We start from the raw sequence: 20,649 nt of genomic DNA, 5'->3' as shown, positions 1-20,649 counted from the left end.
TTCTGTGGATAGAGTTTGATGGATAAGGTGAAAACCCATTGGAGGCCATCAATCGAACCTATGATTTTGTCTTGGAGAAATTCTAATGAGAGTTTCTCAAAATGAGATTTTTCATAGATTTTTTGCCACTTTACAATTTTTGTGCTAACATTATAATATATTGTGCAAAAAATATAAGGTGGCAGAGAGTCCAATAGAGAGTCTCACTTTTGAGGAAGTCTCCTTAGCATTTATTGTAGTCTACAATGTTTATCTTAATCAAAGTATACCTTTGAATTAATTAGTCAAATACTTTGGATGTGGTTCCTAGTCTTCAATGTTCTTTGATTGTAATCTTATTGGTTTTAAATTTTTTATCAAAGTTCGTGACTTATGTACACCTCGCAAGCTAGTATTAATGTATTCCCATGTCACTTATAAGTCCAGTTTTGTAAGTCACTACTGGGATTCGTCCACTTTGTTAGTTTAGGCCCGTTCATTGACTATTATATCATCTTATTTGTACCATCTAAAGTCGCTTAGGGTTGGACATCTCAGATTGCTGAGTTGATCATGGATCCTAGAGGTGACATTACTAGGTGTTCCTATGAAGTGTTCTATGATTGTGAAGAGTAACGTGTTAATTGCATCAGGGACACCTTGCCCAATGTTTTCATCAAAAATAGGTAATCCTTCTTCATCTTTTTTAACATCGTATATTATTTCATTTCTGGACTGTTCGGTGAGATGTTTCTCCCAAATTTGTCCCACCATTTAATCCACAGGGCTCTGTAGACTTGACATGTTTCAATCTCGTAATTCCATTTCATGATCCAAGGGACCTTGTATTTTGCCATGAACAACAAAAGAAGAGTAATTCTGTCATCGAAACGGCTTCGGTCAAACTTCTTTTGGAAACCAGATGATAAAATTTGCATGAAATATTCGGGTAATAAGCTGGCTGTTGGGCAGTGAACTAACCACCAATTGGGAAACCATGCTGGGAAATGTAACCTGAAACTTTTATCAAATGTGATGAACCAAGAGTGACTAATACATACATATATATATATATATATATATATATATATATATATCTTTTACTTAGTTTTAAGAATAAATATGAGAATTAAATGTTGTTTCTCCTGCTCTCAATCCGTATCTCAATTTTTATCTTTTACTTCTATCACAAGTTAATTGTGCTAACTAATCTATGTTGAATAATTTATGTTGTAGGTATGTTATATATATGTTAGCAATGCCAACATCAAGAAGTTTGATAACCTCTTTCTTAACGACCTCCATCATGAGTGGGTTCAAACGGCGTTGAGCTTCCCTTGTTGGTTTTGCACCTTCCTCCAACAAAATCCTATGCATACATGTAGCTGGATTTATACCTTTGATATCTGCAATACTCCAAGCTATGGCAGTTTTGTGATCCTTCAGTAACCGGATCAGTTTCTCCCTCTCTTCTGCTGTGAGTTGTGATGATATAATGACTGGTAATGTTTCATCCTCTCCCAAAAATGCATACTTCAGATGTTCAGGAATCGGTTTAGGCTCCAATTTGGGTGCCTGAATCACAGAAAGAAGAGTTTTTCGTTAGAAGTAGGAATAGAAATAAAATAGGAATAAGACTTACCACGAATTGGTGAACGAGACTCAAGAGCGGCCACTGTTTGGATTAATTCTTCTTCAATGTGCTCGGAATAAATAAGATTTCCATGTGTAATGCTATGCACTAATGCTTTCTCTAAATTATCTTGTCCCATACCTTTATTAAAACAATCCTACACAAAATAGTCAAACACATCAATAGACAAACAAGATTCAAAATCACTAGGGTACCTCATAGCATTGAAGATTCTGAACTTGACGCTTTCCCCATCAATTTTCATGGTTAAGGTATCATCGTAGACATCAATCTTCTTATGTGCCGTTCTAAGGAATGGTCTTCCCAATATAAGAGGAAGTGCAGTAGGCATAGGGTCATGTTCCATCTCAAGAACAAAAAAGTCAGCGGGAAAAATGAACTCATTCACTTGCACAAGTACATCCTTCAATAGGCCCTTGGGATATCTATTTGAACGATCTGCCAACTGGATTACTACCTTTGTTTCCTTCAAGTCTCCAAGGTTCAATGATTCATACACTAAATACGGCATCAGATTAATGGATGCCCCCAAATCACACAATGCTCTCCCAAACTCTTTCCCTCCGATTACACATGGAATGGTAAAGCTACCTGCATCTTTCAACTTCGGTGGCAGCTTCCTCTGCAAAACAGCTGATACTTCCTCGCTTAATGCCATAGTTTCTTGATCATTGAATCTCCTCTTGTTCGTACAAAGCTCTTTAAGGAACTTTGCATACTTGGGCACTTGTTTTATGGCATCTAAAAGAGGTAAGTTCACTTGGACTTTCCAGAAAGTATCCAAGATTTCCTTATCAGTTTGCTCTTTCTTAGACTTCATAAACCTACGAGGAAAAGGAATAGGGAAAAATGAGTTATGCATATTGATTTTCCTTATTAACACTAAGATTTGTCAATTGTAGCATATGAAAATAAGGGTCTTTCCCGCAAAAGGTTGTTTTATCTAACTACTTAAAATGTCACAAAAACTGGTTGTTGTCCCTACTGACCAGCCACCAAAAAATAATTATTAGACCAACTTACACTAATCTAAAGTCTACGAAATTTTACATGCAGACACTAGACACATAGAGCTACACTTATACAAATTTTTGGGATTTGTGGAGTTGATTTGCTATTTAAATTAAATCGAACAAAAACAGGACAGAAGCAAATTTTAAGTAGTTCACAAATTAAGAAAAACGAGTTAGGGGAATTGCTATCCACCACCAAATAATCATGCAAACATGTTATGTTTCATTCAAATTCCTTTTATTTCCAGAAGAAGATGCTCAAGTTGGCTCAATGTTAGAACTCAACTTATTACTCTTTCTTATGTAGTATGTTAAGAGAATGGGGTTTTCAACTTAACTTAGTTCTTAGCATGCAATCTAGAATGGCGTGTTCGTAGATTTAAAAAGTAGAAATCATTAAAAACGAAAAGAGTTTGAGTCATCACAAGGCATCGTAAGTACTAGCGTTGTCTTACTTATCCTAGAAATTGGTTCACATGTTAATCGCAATTAACAAGTACTACTCTAGAACATATGTAGGTCCTCATTCGACAAGGGTAGGCACACACATATTCATAGTGTTAGAATCCTAGATATGCTTACTACGTATGCATCCATAGAAAACAAATAAAGAATTCATCAATGAGACAAGTAGTGAACCAATTTTCATCTATTCATAAAAGTAATTCAAACGAAATGTCATAACAAACTTGCAATCATATTTAGAGCTTCAAAACAGCCCCTAACTACTAAAAATTTAGTTACACATTATTATCAAATAAAACCAAAAGAAAGACATGAATTTGAGAAGATAAAACCGAGAGAAGAGAATGCCAAGATTTCCTCCTTCCTTTCCTTCCTTCCCCAACGCTGCTGCCTTGCCTTTTCTTTCTATTCTATTTTTTTCTCCCCTCCTCTTTGCAGCTGAAACCTGCACCTTTTTGTTCTTGCTTGATACCCCAGTTTTTTTCTCCATAACTCACCTCACTAACAGTCATTTAGTGATGACCATAAGTGAGAGGAAATGGTAAAACAATTGTAACTCTTTGGGTAGACTTTATGCCCATTACTCCCACTTAATTCTCATTTTTTTTCCATTTCCTCTAATATTTGAATAGGTATCAGCTGACTTGTTCTTGGCTGCATCATTTTTTGCTGTTAGATTTATTGGGTTTATTGTTTTCATTGCAGTATTGTCAATTACAAACTGCTCAGCCTCTTGGGAACCTTTTAGTGTTAAAACGGCCATAACTTCTTCTAGAAAAATGATATTAACAATCCACAAAATGATCCAGAAAATAGACATCCATAGATTTCCAAGCATGTAAGGCTCCTTCTCTAACTCATTCTGATCTGTTCACAACTTGTTTCCAAAGTCAGCTGACCTGCATAGGCAGTTTTGACGAATTTCTTACTTAAAATCCCACTTGTGCTATTTTTCTTTTCTTTGCTTGACAAATCCCACAAAACACAAAACAACGTAAATAGTTCAAATATATATAATGAACTAACTAAGAAAAGACAAGTGAATTTGATGTAAAATATATATAAATATAAGCTTATTAATACTCTGCCATATGGATGGCAGCCTTCACTTCTTCTTTTTTCTCCAAAATTTTTTTACCTTGGTCGTCTTTTATACTCGACATTCCTTCTCCCCACTCTGCCATCTCTTTGGCTAAAATCTCTTTGATATCTCTTCTCTCTTCCATAATTCAACAGTCTCTTGATTAAGGACCTAACTGCTACTACTTGGTCCATTCTCTTCTAGTCTGTGATCATGGGTACTAGTGGGCAGGGACAACTTGAGGCATGTCCTCTTCCTCCTGAGTGAGAGAAAGTTCTTGTTCTAGGAGCTTCTGGGCGGTCCTTAGTCGGGCGACCATTCTGCTCAGCTCATGAACATTGCAAAACCCCTACATTGGGATTGTAGAAGTTGGATTCAGCCATATTAGTTGTGGGGAGAAATGGTTGTGATTCGACCTTCACTATCTCCCAAAATCTTTGCATTACAACAGTGGGTTCATGATACACAGCAACTTGTTGGTGCAGAGTGGATGGTACTGACAAACTCTGGTGTATCCAATCTCTTCCCAACAAAGCTCCATAAGTAGAACTACTGTCTACCACAAAGAAAGCCATCATGATCTTCTTGGATCCCAAATCTACCTCCAAAGGAAATATCCCATGTGTTTTGGTAATAGCTCCAAATAAGCTAGATACAGCAAGATCAGTGGGAATGAGGTCCTCATCACTTCTATAGTCTCTTCATTTACTTTAGGGGCAGTACATTAACTGCTGCTCTTTCATCTATCAACATTTTCTTAACATGGACTCCTTCCAAGTGGGCTGTCACGTATATGGGCTTCAAATTGTGTGCTAAAGCCAGACTCGGGCTCTTGAATACCATATTCTCATAGTAGATTCTCTTAAGCTTTTTCTGTGTGTGGTCAGGCTTGTTTGTTGGGCCAAACTCCACCTTATTAACTTCTTCAATGTTTACTAAAGCCATCATTAGCTCTTATGACACATAATCATCCTTCAATCCAGCTGGCTGATCAGGTTATGCACAGAACATAGAGGACAACATGTAGGTCATGTTAATATGAAAGTTGCTTGGCCCATGAGCACCTGTCTTCTTTTCTCCAATCTGGCATATGAATTGGTCTATCCAGGCTTGTGCCTCCTCATTCAACATTAATTTGGGCACTTCTTATACTCCTTCTGTTGAGCTCATATTAAAACCAAGTAAAGCCTATAGAGTACTAAAAAGCATGCCTTTTTGTGATATTAGAGGTGGTCTTCCTTCAGGGGACATGGTTCCAAAGCGTATAGGTGCTAGTTCCTATCTTGGTGTGGGTACCATGACCATGTTTTCTTGCATAATGTCGTCTCTCAAGATGTGATCACTGATTTTTGTCTGTTACCAGAAGTGGACACATAATACCATCTTTTAACCATCATTTTTAGCAAAGGAGTGACCTATATGTATCAATGTGTCCTACATAGTACAATGTGGCCTCTCAAAATGTGATCTCTCTAAAAGTATCTTCAAATGAGATGTCAAAACTGTCATATAGACATAAAACAGTAAAAAATGGCAACAAACTCTCTCCAACCGAGTCTTCAATTTCCTACATGGCACTAAGTCAATTGAAGGTAAAGTCTTCTACTAGCAAATTCATTTAGTTTTTTTTTTTTTTTTCTGAATTTAATGCATATATAATAAATGTTGTGTATTCTAAGAATTTAATTGATTGCCTCCATAAATGGACCCACAAAGTGATAAAAATTTTTGGCTAAATTAGATTAATGGTCCCCATAGTAATAGGGTAATCGGAAGATAGCCCCGTAGTGAAAAAATTTGATTTAAACTCTCGTGGTGAAGTCCGTTAGAATTCAAGCTCAAAATTAACATTTCCATCAACTCTCTGTTAACACAAAATTTGTGGTGTGTTGGACTCGACTTTAAGGACCTGCTTGCTGATGTCGAAAAGATTAACTCAAGCCTGAAAGCAAGGGGGAATAATTTCTTCCATCAAGATGAAATTTCATCCTTGGGCTTAGGCAAGACTTTGATTTCATGCAAGAACAATAGCATTCCTTATGTGCATACTTGTTGGCATATGCACACATATTTCATTTGAAATCTCTTTACCACCAGACTTTCATGAGGCAATCCGACTACTTCTCGTAACTCCAGAAAACAGATTTTAGAGATGTCAAGTTCAATGGCCTGATTGGTTGTTGTTCATTGATATAGTTCCCAAAGCGAGATCTTACTTGCTGCTGCTTGTACGCATGAGTCGATTGGTTGTTGAGACCGTAAACGGTTTAATATCATACCGAGTTTTATAGTAGGATGTATATCACATCCATTAGGAGTTCTGTAATGGGAACTCAGGAAAATTTTGAGGAAGGGTGGGATTGTTAATTTTGGCTAACAGAAAGTTGGTGTAAATATTAATTTTGGCTTGAATCGTAATAGACTTCACCATGAGAGTTTAAATCCGAATTGTTTCACCACGGGGGTTATCTTCTGATTCTCTAACACCACAAAGACCATTAATCCAATTTAGCCAAAAATTTAAATTATTAATCAAAATATTGGGTGGATCAAAAAATTGTACAAAATGTCAAATTACTACATAAGCCATTAAATATCAATTTAATGTTTTAAATTTGACATCTCTTTTAGAGATGCCGTAATATTACGTAGTAGGTACACCGAGATGATTTAACTCATCACTTGGAATCCGAAAATTTATAGCTCACTTGAAGCAAAACCATTCCAGGCGAAATAAATAAGAATTTAAATGACAAGACCCCATCGCCACTTAGTACTACGGTTTAGTAGTATTTTTTTTCATTTATAAGTGAGAAATCTTAGGTTCGATTCTCTTCCAAAACGATTTTGAACCAAATTTTTGTTAATATATTATGAGCTATAAATGACGAGACCCCATTTGCCTTTCATCTACTGTCCGAAACGGTTGGTAAGTGGCCTATTTATTGCTCTGGTTGGTGAGCACAATTATATATGAGAAAATGTACGTACTTGGGAAAAGTCCAAGACCCCGTGGACCATTATAAATCTAACGACCTGCCTAAAAAGCCATTTATGCTTGATCTTAAATTTCAGTTGGATTTGCTGCATGATACCTTCATTTGCGGATTTCCAAAACCCTAGCTAGCTAGCTTCTTAATTTGTCCATTCAACCCCCAGCCTCCTAATTCTCCATCTTGTAGTGGTTGTAATGAACATATGTACTTTGTCGTAATTTCAAGAAGCTCCTCATTCGGGTTTTGATAGTTCAGAGGATTTTGAAGCTTGAGTTATGATGAACTCTGCTGAACCAATTCAAAAAATGGACACCTCCGATAACAAGTCAATCGACCAAACAAGGTATCATATTTCTTTTAAAGGTTAATATCAGTTTAATATCTTAAAGTTTATTGGTTTTCAACATTTGGTACATGAAGTTTTTTTCATCCGAGAGTGGTACCTGAAGTCATAATTTTATAACAATCTTATACATCTGTTAAAATTGTTGTTAAATCAACCATTAACTGATGACGTCGTGTCCACGTGAATAATGACTGGACATCACGTATCAATATAAGCCCACATGAATATTAAAATATCAAAAAAGAAAAAATTATAAAATAAAAAGAAAAAAAATTAATAAAAGTTAAAAGGAATTAAAAATTAAAAAACTAAAAAAATTAAAAATCAAAACAAATTTTCTTTCTTTCCCCCTTTGATCTCCACCATCAGGAGCTCAACAAGGATTTTGGACAGGGAAGAGCATTGCGATCGCTAGGTTGCAAGGGCCTTAATCGGCTCGGCGATGTTGGCGGGGAATGAAGCGAAGGCGGTGGCTGGGTCGGGAGGGGAAGAGTTGGATGGGAAAAATGGGGAATTGGGAGGGGTGAGAATTGGAACTGGAAAATGGGTACTTTGAGGGAGTTGGGTTCGAAGGAGGGGAAGGCGGGGATGGAGATGTGGCTGAGTTGTCAACGGCGAAGAAGGTTCCTGCGGCAGAAATGGCTGATCTGGTCGAAGAAGAAGATGACGACGTGGCTTGATCCGAATTGGGAAATTGGGTTTTGGTCTGAAGTGTTGAAAACAGGGGTGAAGTGGGTAATGAGGGAGGCGATGTCGAGCAATTTAAGCCATTGACGCATCTGCTCGATTCCGTCGCGGATGGCGTTGCAGACGTCTAGGGCTTTGACGCTGCGTTCGAAGTATTCGGAGATGTAGCGGTCAACGGTGGATTTGGAGATGTGGATTTTAGTGGAGGAGAGGATGAGAGTTTTGAACTCCTGGTGTATGCGGACGAAGGAGTCGAGGAGGTCTTGAAAGCCATGGGAAGGAGAGGAGGTCGTGGGAGGAGGAGGAGAAGTGGAGGAAGCAGTCAGCCATGGGTTTGGAAAGAAGAAATTTTTTTTTAATTTTTAATTTTTGATTTTTAATTTTTTTAATTTTTAATTTTTTTTTAATTTTCACGTGGCTATATTGACAAGTCGCGCCCAGTTATTGTCCAAGTGGAAGCCACATCACTAGTTAACAGTTGACTTAACAACAATCTTAACAGATATACGAGATTATCCTAAAATTATGACTTCGATGTACAACTATGGGATTAAAAAAACTTCGGGTTTGAAAACTAATAAACTTTATGATAATAAACTGAAATTAACCCTTCTTTTGATATCTCTAACATTTTTTTTTTCCTTTTCAAATTAAACCAAAGAATTTTTGCATCAGATCAATATGCATGGTTGTTTGAAATAGGAAAAAACAAATCAAACAAATAAATTTCATGCGTTAATTATTGTGTATTAACTGTTCAGGTCGTTAAGTGAGGAAATTTTAGAGCTTGCAAAGAGATCAAAGGAATCAACACTAGAATCAACATTATCATTATTTGAAACGTTTGAGTATGGAAGGAGGAAGTCTGATAAGAGAGATGGAAAAGATGGATCAGAGTGGTCAATAGAGTCAACAATTGCAATAATGTTACAGATATCGTATCTGATCATCGTGATGGTTTATATTGGCCCTATGCTTGTGGACCCTTTGTTCTTGTATGTTCCTATCATCAATGAAAATATCAAGTGTCTCGCGTTGGACGAAAAATTAAAAAAGACAGCTATTGTTTTGCGATCAATTATAGATGTCCCTTACCTATATAATACCATCCTTCATGTGCTGTCTGTGTTGCAAGCATTGAGATCTACGGACAGGAACAGTTACTGGTGGAGAGAAGCAGGTCGGCTTTTTCACCCAGAATTCCTACTTCATAACATTTTACCTGTTCTTCCTATTCCACAAGTAAGCCAATTACTTTTCTGGAGTTAATTATTTTTCGTAATCTCTTAAGTCATATATTAGGAATTAGGATAATCTGATTTTGCTGATTCTGTCACACAACATCCTAAATTTAATTCCTAGTTACATTTGTGTACAGATCGTAATTTTAATTTTCCTTCCGAAAATGAGGGGCTCAAGATCGTTGAATGGAATGAAGTTTTTGAACTTACTTATTCTATTGCAATATGTTGCACGAGCTTGTCCAATATTCACATTCTGTAAGAACTATAACAAGTCAACACGTGAACTTAGCAACAACATTGCTATGAGAAAGAAAATATGGATTCCAGGTCTATTAAATTTCATCATGTACATCCTTGCTAGCCATGTAAGTTATCGTCTTATCTTTGTTTTGTTTTAACTGCTCCATATATAAGTTGCTTTAAATATTGTTGAGTTACAAATGTAATTCTTGGTTTGTTAGGTACTCGGGGCATTTTGGTATTTTTTTTCTATTCAACGAGAGATAGATTGTTGGATTTCTACTTGTCGAAGTGAAAATGAATGTGACTTAAGTACTTTGCAATGTGATAATACTACGTTCAGAAATATCACATTTCTACATGATTTATGTCCAACAAATCCACCAAATCCAGTGGTATTCGATTTTGGCATATTCCTAAACACTCTCCAGTCTGGCATAGTGGGAACAACAGATTTTCCTCAAAAATTCTTGATGTGTTTCTCATGGGGCTTACGAAATCTAAGGTTTGTCCTACATAAGTGTTTTTATTCTAAGATATTGCGTTATGCATATGGTTTTTTTTTTCTACAGCACACCGATGCATGGGATGCACCAATGTTTAAGGGCCACATTGAAATTGACTATCAAAATTCAGTCATGCAAATCCAATCGTCTAATAAGTTGTCCTTTTTCACATAAGGATTTGTTATTCTTCTCCGAACTTCCTTTATATTTAGAAAGAAAAATAATTTTATGAGGAGTGCATAATTAAATTTTTGGAGTGTTAATAATAGTTATGTTCAAATATTATTTTAATATATTGCTCCAATGATTTCTGCAGTTCTTTTGCTTCAAATCTCAACACTAGTATTGTTCTCCAACCTTTCTATATATATTTATATCAATGTTCTAAAAAATGCTAGAAGCTAGTCAGGCGGTGGGCTAGGCTGCCAGGCGGGGTCTAGGTAGGCGCCTAGGCGGCCTAGACAGATTTAGATAAATTTCTTATATATTATATGAATTAATTAAATTTACTATATCAAATGTAAATAATTATTGAATAATATGTTATTTCTTATAGAAGAACATACATATGTGAATGTTTTAAGTACATATATAATATGCTTGCTTAGGAAAAAAAAAACAATATTATCTAAATAATATATAATATATATATCCCAAACTTTTAAAAATATAAAAAGCCCACGCAAGTGGGTGGTTTTCATAATTAAAGCCTGATGACCTTTCAAGTAGTTGAAAATCACCCTTCAATTAAAACCATCTGATGACCCTTCAATGTTGTCCACTTTACATGTTTCACATCACCCAAGGTGGCGCCTGTCCACCTTACCTCTTTCTTCTTCTTTGCCCTTTCAGAATATCAAAATTATATCTTTTAGTCTCTCTCTCTCTCTTCGCACTCTCCCCTCATCTTCGTTCTTCTTCTTCACCATTTCAGAACCTCAAAATTGGATCTCAAATCCAACTAGCTTCACCACAGATTGAAATGTTTAATAGTCTCTCTCTCCTTTTCTCTCTCTCTTTCTCTTCACACTCTCTCTTCCCTCATCTTCACATAGACGAGCTACAGAAATTCGTTGGGGATCTACTGCTACGTATGAGATCGGAAGTTGTAGATCCGTTGCGAAAATTGCAATGAGTTTAGGATTTACAGCGAGATTCAAACCGTCTAGACTGTTGCCTAGCACCGCCTAGCCCGCCTAAGGAGCCTAGTGAGCGCCTAGGCAGCCGCCTAAGTTCTCCCCGCCTAACTGAACGTTTTGGTCTAAATTGGGTCCGAGCTCCGCCGCCTAGGCCAATTTTTAGAACATTGATATATATATATATATATATATATATGTGTGTGTGTGTGTGTATGTGTTGTGTGTGTGTGTTGTGTGTGTGTTGTGTGTTGTGTGTGTGTGTGTGTGTGTGTGTTGTGTGTGTGTGTGTATAGAAAGAAAAACACTCTTACGAAAAGTGTATAATTAAATTTTTGGAATACCAATACTCTTAAAATACTATTTTAATATATTTTTTATTTTATTTTTTTACTTCAATCATTTTTGCAGTTCTTTTGCTTCAAATCTCAACACTAGTACCTATGCATGGGAAACCGTCTTCGTAATTTTTATTTCGATGAGTGGCCTAGTACTATTCATATATCTGCTTGGACATTTGCAGGTCGGTGATGAGTTATATACTGTATATCTGTTCTCTTTTGAGTAGTTTCTACATATATATGCATTTCAGGATTTAATAAACTCAAGTCCAGAACCTCCCTGTTGTGGAGTAGACATTTATGCAGGCAACTACCAGAACATATAGGATACGGCTGAGGAAGAAAGTCATATTTCAACAAATACGTTTCATGTTATCTGAATATCGCATCCCTGATAACCTTCCGAACCCTGATTCCCGTGAACCTGTAGCTGAGGCGATTTGGGAATTAGTAAGAGAAGCGCTTGAAAAGGACGAAGATCTTCCTGTGAAGAATATCTTCTCTTTACTTCCTAATGAACTTAAGGAACATATTAAGAACCATCTCTTCTTGGCTAAACTAAAGAAAGTAAGTTCCTAATGTCCTATCTCTCTCAATTTCTCCATATGCATAGCTCTATTTAGTTTTCTATAAACTTGTGGTAGTAGAAGGCTTTTCAAATAATCTAGTTAACGAATTCAAGCTATTATATAGATAGGAACATGAACTCCTATTTGAGTTCTTTTGGTGTTCTTTCATGAGTGTACTTTTGAACAGTTGATTATCATCCGTCCTAGTAAAATGATGTTGCTTATTGGATCTTATCGATGTATTTATAAATTTCTCATTACATGTATAAATTAACCCTAGGTGCGAGGGCTTGAAAACAAAGATGGAGAAGTGTTGAAAAAAATCATGGGATATCTTGAGCCAGTTAACTATGCTGATGGTAGCTATATTATTCGAGAGGGGGAGCCACTGGATAGGATGCTTTTCATCACGCAGGGCAGTGTACTTACCTACAAGACTACTATTGGCGGAGGAAGTGGCTCGTCAAGCATTATACGTCGTGATTTTTATGGAGAAGAACTTATAGGTTGGGCAAAGGCATATAACTCCCTTTCCGACTTTCCCATCTCAGCCAAAACTGTCAAGTCCCGCACTGAAGTTGAAGTCTTTGTTCTCATGGCTGACCATTTACAGCTTGTTGTCTCTGAATTCCGGACGCAGTCCAACAGAGAGATCCCCCAACCAGCGGATAGTGCTCCTGTGCAAATAAGCATCTCTTAGGTTGCATGAATTATTGTTCAAACTGGAAAATTTTAAGTACTACTTTGTCTATTAGTTATCTGTATATAACCAGATTTTTAATTCAAAGTAAGGATATTTGTAAGGAAAAATATGTTTACACTATGGTTGATGAAAAGTTTCGAGCTATTTTTCAAATTTGAAGAGTTTAAACATCATCTCCTTTCCTCAACATTAGCAAAACACAATAACAACTTTGATTCCTCTGTCACATATCTTATATGGAGTAAAAAAAATTCATCTTCAGTGCCTCTGACTACGCTTTTTAAGTGTTTTGAAAATGATTATGATGATGTTGGTTTTAGTATGCAACATTAAATCATTTTCTCTAGTACGTATCGAGAAAAATCTCCAAAACATTACTACAATATATGCTATCACCGTCGGAGCAAAAACCGACGAGAAATCCGATTTCTGTCGGAATTTTGGCAAAAATCCGACATAAAATAATGGAATGTCGCATTTTCAAAGCGACACTATTGCTAGCGTCACGAAAGGGCTTTAGCGTCAGTTTGTTGGCTTAAACCGCCACTAAACAGCGTCGCTTTAAAGCAACACTAAAATTCACGTCGGTTTAAAGCGACGTATACGTACACGTTACGTCGCTTTAAGGCAACGTTCATTAGCAATTTAATTGTAAAATATCCATCCTACTGTCGCTTTTAAACGACACTGAAATAATATTAAATCAATTTAATATCCCATAAACCGACGTCAAATAACAATTAAATAAATAAAATTTGCAAACTAATAACGGTCTTAACCGACACCACCTTTGTTAATAATAATAAAAAAAACCGGCAAACTGCATTCGTCTTCAATTCATTGTAACAGAAGAAATTTATATAATTATATTAATAAATTCCAAGGCCAAAATAAACATTAATGAAATTAATTAACAAGAAAAATAGTGCCAAAATACACAAATATTGTACATACATTAATGAAAATAATTAACAATAAAAATAGTGCCAAAATACACAAATATTGTACATCTAACGTTCCACTTAGTATACAAAAACTCATCCGTCATAACAACTACTAAATCCGACATTACAAACATAACATAAAAAAAACAAAAAAGATAGCACGATTAAAGTGTCATATTTAACCGACAAGAAAGCGAACCAAATAAACTACTGAACCGAATTTGCGCCTGAACGTGGCACAGATCCTTCTCGTCCTTGAGGTCCTATATTTGATGCCAACATCCTCGACAAGTCCACATCAGATCCAACACCCACAAGCATTTCAGCAAACCCCCCAGCTGGAAATTCAAGACAAGGAGCAGCCATCTCGGGTCGATATACTGGCACTTGATAAGGCGGCTCCTGCATGTAAGGCATGGGAGGTTGCTGCATGTATGGCATAGGCGGCTGCTGCATGTATGTCGTGGGCTGCATAAGCATCGAATACATAGGATACGAATGTTGCTGATTATGGCCAGCATACGAATATGCAGGGGGTAGCTGACTTTGACCCGACTATTGAAGAGGAGGTGGCTGACTCTGGCCTGACTGTTGGGTTCCCGGGCTATACGGTGGTTGTGGTTATGGCTGAAATCTTTGGAAAAGCCACGCAAACATCTGACTTTGCTTGTTCTCTAGGTCTAAAATCCGTTTATTGTTATTTTCATCCCTCAATTTCAACTCATTATTTTGAGTCATCAGCAATGCCATTGCACTGTTAGATGACCTCTTGGAGGAAATTGATGTAGAAGACGAAAAAGACGTATAGGACACCATATCAAGAGTCACCCCATGACCGTATCCTCTGACTTTATTATACCTCTCAGGACCCATTGTATCAACATACACTTGGGTCTTAGGATCTTCATTATCCTCTTGCCCCGACTGAATCAAAGTTTGTAGATTGCTCTCCATTGTTGCCTTGCATTACAATTTTTAAAAATAAAAATTCAATCGTAAAACAGAAAAATAAGCTATAGATAATAAAAATGAATAACAATGAAATACTAACACAGTAAACTAAATTACCCATGTACGCTCCGATGCTTCATCAATCCAAGTTTCATTTTTTCGTGTATGACATTCACGAAAAAAGGTTACAGGATCGGCTTCTTTCCCATGCTTCTTCCGCTTTACCAAAAATAAAATTTCACACAAACAATTTTAGGCAAACCTCATTAAAATTAAAATTTATAACAACTATAGAATATTTAAAATAACATTTCTTCAAATTGTACAATCCATACATATTATTGCCGCCTTCTTGCAAAAGATTCTGTACCAATAGTATGGTTCATTGTTTTCCTTTGCCGATTAATCTTGTTTTTTTCAGCAACCTCCTGAAAATAAAAATAAAAAAATTATTACACAAATTTATAGTTATAACGAAATAAAAATAAAATAACCGTTAAATCGTGATTTTTCGTTAATAACCGTCAAATAAGTTTTTCCCGTTACTTTGTCTCAGATTGTTTTTTTTTTTGCAATTTTTGGCATATGCGATCTCGAATTATATACAAACATGTTTGACAGTTCGATCGTTAAAATTAGTTTCTTAGAATTCGTATTCCATCAAAACGATAGATTCACTAACACTTAAAGAGTTTATTCATACTTTCATTAAGTATAACACAAGATTTTGTGATATCTACTAGTGTAAATATTTCAAATTGAAGATCGCATTCATTCACTGTATTCATATAGGGTGAAGGAGTGTACATATAAAAAATCATCAAAATCGGAGTTAAAATAACCGTTAAATCATGATTTTTCGTTAATAACCGTCGAATAAGTTTTTCCCGTTACTTTGTCTCATAATGTTTTTTTTTTGCAATTTTTAGCGTATGCGATCTCGAATTATATGCAAACATGTTTGACGGTTCGATCGTTGAAATTAGTTTCTTAGAATTTGTATTCCATCAAAACGATAGATTCACTAACACTTAAAGAGTTTATTCATACTTTCATTAAATATAACAGAAGATTTTGTGATATCCACTAGTGTAAATATTTCGAATTGAAGATCGCATTCGTTCACTGTATTCATATAGGGTGAAGGAGTGTACATATAAAAAATCATCAAAATCGGAGTTAAAATAACCGTTAAATCGTGATTTTTCGTTAATAACCATCAAATAAGTTTTTCCCGTTACTTTGTCTCAGATTGTTTTTTTTTTTGCAATTTTTGGCATATGTGATCTCGAATTATATACAAACATGTTTGACAGTTCGATTGTTAAAATTAGTTTCTTAGAATTCGTATTCCATCAAAACGATAGATTTTCTAACACTTAAAGAGTTTATTCATACTTTCATTAAGTATAACACAAGATTTTGTGATATCTACTAGTGTAAATATTTCAAATTGAAGATCGCATTCATTCACTGTATTCATATAGGGTGAAGGAGTGTACATATAAAAAATCATCAAAATCGGAGTTAAAATAACCGTTAAATCATGATTTTTCGTTAATAACCATCAAATAAGTTTTTCCCGTTACTTTGTCTCAGAATGTTTTTTTTTTGCAATTTTTGGCGTATGCGATCTCGAATTATATACAAACATGTTTGACGGTTCGATCATTGAAATTAGTTTCTTAGAATTCGTATTCCATCAAAACGATAGATTCACTAACACTTAAAGAGTTTATTCATACTTTCATTAAGTATAACACAAGATTTTGTGATATCCACTAGTGTAAATATTTCAAATTGAAGATCGCATTCATTCACTGTATTCATATAGGGTGAAGGAGTGTACATATAAAAACTCATCAAAATCGGAGTTAAAATAACCGTTAAATCGTGATTTTTCGTTAATAACCGTCGAATAAGTTTTTCCCGTTACTTTGTCTCTGAAAGTTTTTTTTTTCACAATTTTTGGTGTATGCGATCTCGAATTATATACAAACATGTTTGATGGTTCGATCGTTGAAATTAGTTTCGTAAAATTCGTATTCCATCAAAACGATAGATTCACTAACACTTAAAGAGTTTATTCATACTTTCATTAAGTATAATATAAGATTTTGTGCTATTCACTAGTGTAAATATTTCAAATTGAAGATCGATCGTTTTTTAGGGTATAAAATTGTTAAATAAAAGAATTTAATATATATATATATATAATTATAGTTTTTAGAAGTATAAAATTGTTAAATAAAAAGAAAAATAGTGTAATTAACAACTCAAAAATTTCGTGAACTGTAAATAAGAAAAAATAATCATCCTTTTTTTCGCATTAATACATATAATTCACAACAGGTTTTTATCTTGCGTCGAAATAGACTGACATTGCATCGAAATAGGCTAACATTGCGTCGGATAAAACCGACATAACATGACAGTTTGTGTCGAAATAAGCTTTCATTGCGTCGAAAGAATCTTAGGTTGCGTCGGTTAAAACCGACGCCAACATGACAGTCTGTGTCGAAATAAGTTTTCATTGCGTCGACACAGACTTAGGTTGCGTCAGTTAAAACCGATGCCAACTAAATGAAAAAAACGGGGAAAAGTGCCGCCCAAAATATTTCAATTAAACCGACGTCGGTTAAAAGCGACAGGAAACAAGCTAAAAAAAAAAAGTATAACCCAATATTAAAAAAAAAGATTTGACTTATATATAATACTTAATAAAAAATAGAAATATAATTTTATAATAAGATATCATAACATACAAAATGAAAGATAGTATAATTAATACATAAAATAATTAACATATTTATTCTCCGTCATCCTCTGTTAACTCATCGTCGACATTGGCATGATTAACGAACTCGAACATATCTACAACTCTGCCATAACAATTCACTTGCCCAATTGCTCTAGGAACATTTGCAGGTACAAAGACACCACAATTTTGATTCCTATACTTATCATCCACAGATTTTATACGAAATCTAAACCCATGAACAATGTGACTTTTATATCTACTCACAACCCTACTAGGATAATTAGCTAGCCAATGCAAGTCTTGAGATATCAACGTGTCATTAGCATGATAACTTGAATTCATCTGTAATAAGTATGAAGATAAAAATTGACAGAATAACTATAACATGTTATAATTAAAATGCAAAACAATAAATAAATAATGTGATTGTTATATCAACTCACATGTTGCTTGAACCATTCTGGAAATTCTTTCTTGCTTAGCTCCTTAATTTGTCGCATAGTTAACCTTTCTCGACGATGTTTAGTTTTCAAGAATTCCTCATGTTGGCTACACAATTATGTCCAAATTTAGATAATTAATTTTTCAAAGTTAAGAAAATCAATAAAACATTAAGACGTATGATTAAACGTTCTTACCTTCTAAATGGGTTCACTTCATCATAATTATTTAGAATGTATCTATGGCACTGATCAAGAGCATTTAGATCGAGCTCCACATGTTCTCCTGAACCCATATAACATCATTTGGAGTCAAAAATTGATAACCCACCAGACATTCCACGTCCAATACCATCTTCATTTCGGCCTCTACGGGTACGACGAGACTCGACACCTCTAAGATACATGGAATAGAAGGACAATCACTCATCCACCAAATATGCTTCAGCAATAGAACCTTCAGAACGACCCTTATTACGAACATAGCGCTTCAACGTTTGCAAATACCTATAATTATAAACGAAACACAAACAATTATAATTATAAATTAAAGTTATGACTACAATTGTAAAAAATTTATAAAAATTTATTAATTACCATTCAATTGGATACATCCATCTATAGGGAACAGGCCCTGCAAGAGCTGCTTCATCTGCCAAGTGAACTGGAAGGTGCACCATTATATCAAAAAATGCAGGAGGAAATATTTTTTCAAGTTGACTTAATGTCAAGGCAATTCTTGAACTCAGTTCCTTGAATCCTTCCTCAGACTCCTTCTTACTACACAACTGTCTGAAAATTGCACTCAACTCTAATAATACCATAGTAACAGCTTTAGGCAAAACCGGGCGTATTGCAAGCGGGAGTAACTGCTGCATTAAAACATGGCAATCATGACTTTTCAACCCATGTATTTTTCGTTCATTCACGTGCACACATTGCGATAAATTTGATGAATATCCATCGGGGACCCGAATAGTAGACAACACATTGCAAAATGCAGTTTTTTCTTCTCTTTTCAACGTGAACAAAGTTGGAGGTAGAAATGTTCTATTTCCTTCTCTACGTGGGTGTTGACTGCGTCTTATGTTCAAGACTTCAAGATCTGCACGTGCAACCAATCCATCTTTAGACTTTTTTATACTTAGCAATCTTCCCATCACACTGTCACATATATTCTTCTCGATATGCATAACATCAAGATTGTGTCTAATCAACAGATGCCTCCAATAAGGTAGTTCATAAAAAATAGATTTCTTCTTCCACTGACTGTTACCATTTGTACTGCTCGAAGTTCTTTTTCTGCATTGCCCAACTGAAGCATTTTTCTTTGGTTTTCCAAAAGTAAATCTCAATGTACAAAGTTCTTCGAGACATTGTAAACCAGTCCACTGCCTTGGTGCACTACGATGCTCTCGACGACCATTAAAAGCTGTAGTTTGCCTTCGAAACCTATGATTATCTTCAAGAAAGCATCGATTCCCCATATAACAAATTTTACGACTTGCCAGCAAGTAAATAGATTATTTATCATGCATGAAATGTGGACAGGTTTTATAGCCATGTGTACTCCATCCAGACAACATTCCATAAGCTGGAAAATCACTTATAGTCCATAAGACAGTAGCCTTCATCGTAAAACTTTGGTTGGAATAAGCATCATAAGTTGGAGTGCCCACCTCCCACAACTCATTCAACTTGTCAATCAGTGGATGCATGTATACATCAATCTCTTTACCAGGACTACGCGGTCCTGGTATTAAAAGAGACAACAACAAATTTGGTTGCTTCATGCATATCCAAGGCGGCAAATTGTAAACAAAAAGCACCACAGGCCATGTGCTATGGTCATTCCTCATTTTTCCAAAAGGATTAAATCCATCACTAGCCAACCCTAATCGGACATTTTGAATTTCTGACGCAAAATCCGGATATAAATTATCCAAATGCTTCCATGCTGGAGAATCTAAAGGATGTCTCATAAACTCATATTTAGGACATTTAATTGCATGCCACCTCATATGTTCAGTTGTATGCTTCAACATAAAAAATCGTTGCAATCGTGGTTTTAAAGGAAAATACCACATAACCTTAGCTGCGATCTTTTTTCTCGACCTATCCGCTGCGTTGGTAATTGTATATCTTGATTCACCACAAACCGAGCACACGGTCAAATCCGAAGTTTCTTTCCAATAGATCATGCAATCATTGGGACATGCATCAATTTTCACATACGTCAGACCCAAGTCATTGATAAGTTTTTTTGCCTTATAATAAGATTCAGGCAAACAATCCCCTTCAGGCAACATTCTTTTAATTAACTCCAGTAAAGTTGTGAAGATCTCGTCTGGCATTCCCACTAAACACTTGATCTGATACAGTCTTACAACTGCTTCTAATTTCTTAAACTCCTTACACACAAATCTTGATTTGCCTCTTCAAGCAACCTAAAAAAAGTCTCCACCTCTTCTGGATGCCCTTCCCCAATAGACGGTTCAGTAGACGGCCCAACACATTCTTCTGTTAATGGTTGGACAAATACATCATTAAGAAAGTCATGCATGCCAATCACCTCATCTCCTGTTTCTTCTTC

General features: G+C 35.5%; 2 protein-coding genes across 2 annotated transcripts; one reads left to right on the top strand and one right to left on the bottom strand.

The window, feature by feature from the left end:
• The first annotated feature begins 7,231 nt into the window (after positions 1-7,231).
• Positions 7,232-13,113, top strand: LOC126620213 (cyclic nucleotide-gated ion channel 1-like). Its single transcript, XM_050288726.1, has 7 exons — positions 7,232-7,531; positions 8,983-9,463; positions 9,600-9,830; positions 9,927-10,210; positions 11,759-11,870; positions 11,983-12,255; positions 12,538-13,113. The coding sequence occupies exons 1-7, from the start codon at positions 7,464-7,466 to the stop codon at positions 12,955-12,957; spliced, it is 1,869 nt and encodes a 622-aa protein (XP_050144683.1). The 5' UTR covers positions 7,232-7,463; the 3' UTR covers positions 12,958-13,113.
• A 4,551-nt stretch (positions 13,114-17,664) lies between these two features.
• Positions 17,665-19,915, bottom strand: LOC126618178 (uncharacterized). Its single transcript, XM_050286262.1, has 6 exons — positions 19,627-19,915; positions 18,654-19,518; positions 18,514-18,563; positions 18,255-18,342; positions 18,060-18,165; positions 17,665-17,958 (listed from the first exon to the last, which is right to left on the bottom strand). Exons 1-6 carry the CDS (start codon positions 19,913-19,915, stop codon positions 17,665-17,667), a joined length of 1,692 nt encoding a protein of 563 aa, XP_050142219.1.
• Between the last annotated feature and the right edge of the window lie 734 nt (positions 19,916-20,649).

This window comes from Malus sylvestris, chromosome 4, assembly GCF_916048215.2.
Source record: "Malus sylvestris chromosome 4, drMalSylv7.2, whole genome shotgun sequence".
NCBI classification, from domain to species: domain Eukaryota; kingdom Viridiplantae; phylum Streptophyta; class Magnoliopsida; order Rosales; family Rosaceae; genus Malus; species Malus sylvestris.
The sequence above is the reverse complement of the archived record's forward strand: the minus strand, read 5'-3'. Positions and strand labels throughout refer to the sequence as shown.